This window comes from Limulus polyphemus, unplaced genomic scaffold (assembly GCF_000517525.1).
Source record: "Limulus polyphemus unplaced genomic scaffold, Limulus_polyphemus-2.1.2 Scaffold4024, whole genome shotgun sequence".
Taxonomy (NCBI): Eukaryota; Metazoa; Arthropoda; class Merostomata; order Xiphosura; family Limulidae; genus Limulus; species Limulus polyphemus.
Genome location: NW_013669634.1, coordinates 10422 through 13768, shown reverse-complemented (window position 1 = coordinate 13768; position 3347 = coordinate 10422). Strand labels below are relative to the sequence as shown.

The 3347-nt window shown below is 31.6% G+C and overlaps 1 protein-coding gene across 1 annotated transcript in view; it reads right to left on the bottom strand.

Annotated features, from left to right (window-relative positions):
- Window positions 1-3331, bottom strand: part of LOC106470468 (zinc finger CW-type PWWP domain protein 1-like) — a 26869-nt gene extending 23538 nt beyond the window's left edge. Inside the window, exons 1-2 of the mRNA XM_022399079.1 lie at window positions 3141-3331; window positions 450-484 (exon numbers count right to left, since the gene is read on the bottom strand). Of these exons, the coding sequence (XP_022254787.1) occupies window positions 450-471 (22 nt within the window). The 5' untranslated portion in view covers window positions 472-484; window positions 3141-3331. The remainder of the gene's footprint in view (window positions 1-449; window positions 485-3140) is intronic.
- Window positions 3332-3347: the final 16 nt, after the last annotated feature.

Below are 3347 nucleotides of genomic sequence, written 5' to 3'. Positions count from 1 at the left end.
TAAATTAACTTGATATTGTTACGTGGACTGGATCTTACATTACTTTCTACTAAATATTTATAAAAAAAAACCTCCCAACGACAGATTACTTGCCCGAAACTAAATTTTATTATTAAAGAATTTTAGAACTTCACACAGTTTCCTTTTTAATTGCCCCTCACCCCCATTCCAGTGGTAAATCTGAAGGCTCATAATTCTAAAAACTATGTTTCGATACGTGTGTTGGGCACGGCACAGATAGCCTACTGTGTAGCTTTGTGCTTAATACAAAAATCAGTCCTTTTTAATTAAAGAATTGAATCATAACTGTGTTTAGAAACCTAAATGTTAAAATTATGCTGGAAAAAAAAGACATTATGAAAATTTTAAAATTAGAATTGAAATAAAATAATTATCATAGTTTTGTGGCAAAAAGAGAGAAAAACTTTAAAAATTAATTAAATACTTACTACTATCGCTAGAACTGGTCATGATTTTGTATTACCTGGAAAAAAAAATATACATCTTACTCAAATTACCGTGAATTAGCATTTATTATATCATATTTCAAAACAACAAGTCATCTAGATTATACCTAACTTAATTTTAATAAAGTGCTAAGACCCAAGATAAATAATGAGTAAGTGTTAGAATGTGAACGACAATAGATAAATAATTAGATCTGAGGGACATTTAGCAAAGTTTCTTAAGAAAGTAAAGCCAGAGGGAGGCAGAAACTCATAGGTGACTTCAAAAATGGATTGGAGATGAGAAATATAATCAAATAAAGAAAACTGGTGAATGCAGAGAGGAATGGGAAACAATGAAGAATCATAGTCGACAACCCTCAGAAATGGGAAGAAGACCATAATAATTAACTGAAGCTTAATCTAAAAGTTAAGCTTACTCAGTGTCTAGGATGGCTTGGAAAAGGTGCCAGTATGCATGCACTGAGGAGGGGGTGTTAGAAAATTAGATTGGTGTTTGAAATTATATGAAATATAGTCGCGCTATAATTGCAGAGACACTGAAACCAAGGAGGTGTGAGTAAGGTGTTTTTCAGCAGTAGAATTTGTTTTTGCACGTATGTCATGCTGCCATTTCTTTCCTTATCGATAAGCATACTGCTCTACTTTAACGAGTGCCAATACTATGTATATCTATGCATGTAGGCTAAACATTAGTTATAATCATATATTTGTAGGTATAATACACTGTTGTATTTTGAAGATTATTCTTAAACTCCAAACTGCAATTAACATTTATATTTTACAAAAATTATATATTTTAGGTGTGCGTTAGATCTAAACCACGAACTTGCCGATTTTATTACTTAGTAGTGTTAAATCAAAGCCTAGCAGGCCTAACAACACGTTAGGTTGTATAGAGTTTAATAAAGCATGAAAATGAAAAAAAAAACAAAGAACAAACTAACAATAACAGTTACGTTATCATATATCAAGACTTTATCTTTATAGTTGACTTCCAGTATGTGTTGTGGTGTTAGCAATAAGCTGTTTTAATTATGATTAGAGTATGACCAAATTTAAGATATAACTTTAGGCTCCAGAGAATTACAATGACATTAGCCTATGTGTTATTTTCCAATATAAGCAACTTACTACTACTAGCCCTAATCTAGTATTAGTAATCGACTAATTTACATGAATTTTATACTTGATTTTAAAAATTTATAAAGCTAATTTCATAATCAAAACCATGAAGAAAAGCCAATTTTTCTTAGATAGATATAAATTATACAAAAGACTACAAGTGTGAACGAAATAAACCACGAATACTTACTAATAACTCTATTAAGACTTTATAGTATTGCTACACATAGGCCTACAGAATAAACCCGCTAACTACTAATATTAATCGTCTGCGCTCAAAACAAAGCGCGCCTCATTGGTTAACGTGATACAGCTCGTGAATTAAAAAAGAAAAAGACAGTAAAGATAAAGTTTACAGTTATATAAATCAAACTAATATGTCTAATCTATCTATTTAAATACACATCAATATGTATGTGTATATGTTCCTTATACGCTTCACAGTTCTTGATCAATCAGCACCAAACTTGACACAGTGATACAAGATGATATGAGAGGATGGACCCCCATCTAATTTCATATTGATAGAATTTTTGAAAACGGTATGTCTTTCTGTTCAATATTGGTACCTTTATGCATTTTTAATGTTTATTACGTTCAGAAAAAATAGAAGCACAATTTCCCATCCTTTATTATAAACAAGTTTTTGTTTCGCTCATCCAACGAACGGTACTCCAGCTAGTAAAATCATAAAAATCGAACTTAACTACAGAGTATTTTACATTCCTATTCATTAGTTCATTACGGCAAAATTATAGACATTTAAAAACAATATTTTAATCATATGTTGTTTTGTTTTTCTGTCACACTGGAAGCTTTTCGTTGACCACCAGAACTCGTCAGTTGGGCTAAAGATGTTAGCATACAAAAACTTGTTTTGTAAATGCTATTTGTTTTTACCCAGTACAAAACATTTAGTGTATGGCTTTAAACGCCAAAAGACGGCGAAGCAATTAAATCAATAGGCCCAATAGTTTGTTTTATAGTAAAGCCACATTGGACTATCTGCTGTGTCCACAACACAGAATTAAACCCTGGGTTTTAGCAGTGTAAGTCTGAAACTTACCGCTGCCCCACTGGGGGGATGTCCTCTAGTAGTTATAACAGTTACACTAGAACGCAGATGTTTTTATTTCTAGATATCTCGTAATTGGCACTTTACAGGTTTTTCATTAGAAGCATATAAATAATAGTATTTTTAAATCAATTTTTGTCTGCCAATATCAGAGCCCAGGAGGCCTTTAGTTTAATATCGGAACCCCTCATTTGGTCAAAATATTTAAATTCTTACTAGACAAAGACGGATGTAAATATAGAGAGAATAATCACACATCTGCAATCTATTAGGCCTATTGGTTTCATTGCTTCACCGGCTTTTAGCCCATAAATATATACACATCAAAGTTTAAATAAGATATACACTCGCGCTGCTACTGAAACATAATTTAACAATTAATTTAGACAATCAAAACATTAAAAAATATTTTAGATAACTAATTTGATTTTAAGAGATGGGTCTGAGTGGTATTTTGAAGTACAATAACTTACCTTTGGGGTAGTTGCCATAAATAACAAGGAATGACCATGAAATGTACCAGGAGTTAAACTGAGTTCTGACTTTGACTAAGTTGAAGAAAAATGGGACTAGATACAGTGTGTAATAATTTTTATTTATCTCAAAATAAATCAAAGTGACGAGTGCAAAGTTTGTATGGACAGCCTATATCTGGAGATCTGAAGATAGTCTGTTCTCGG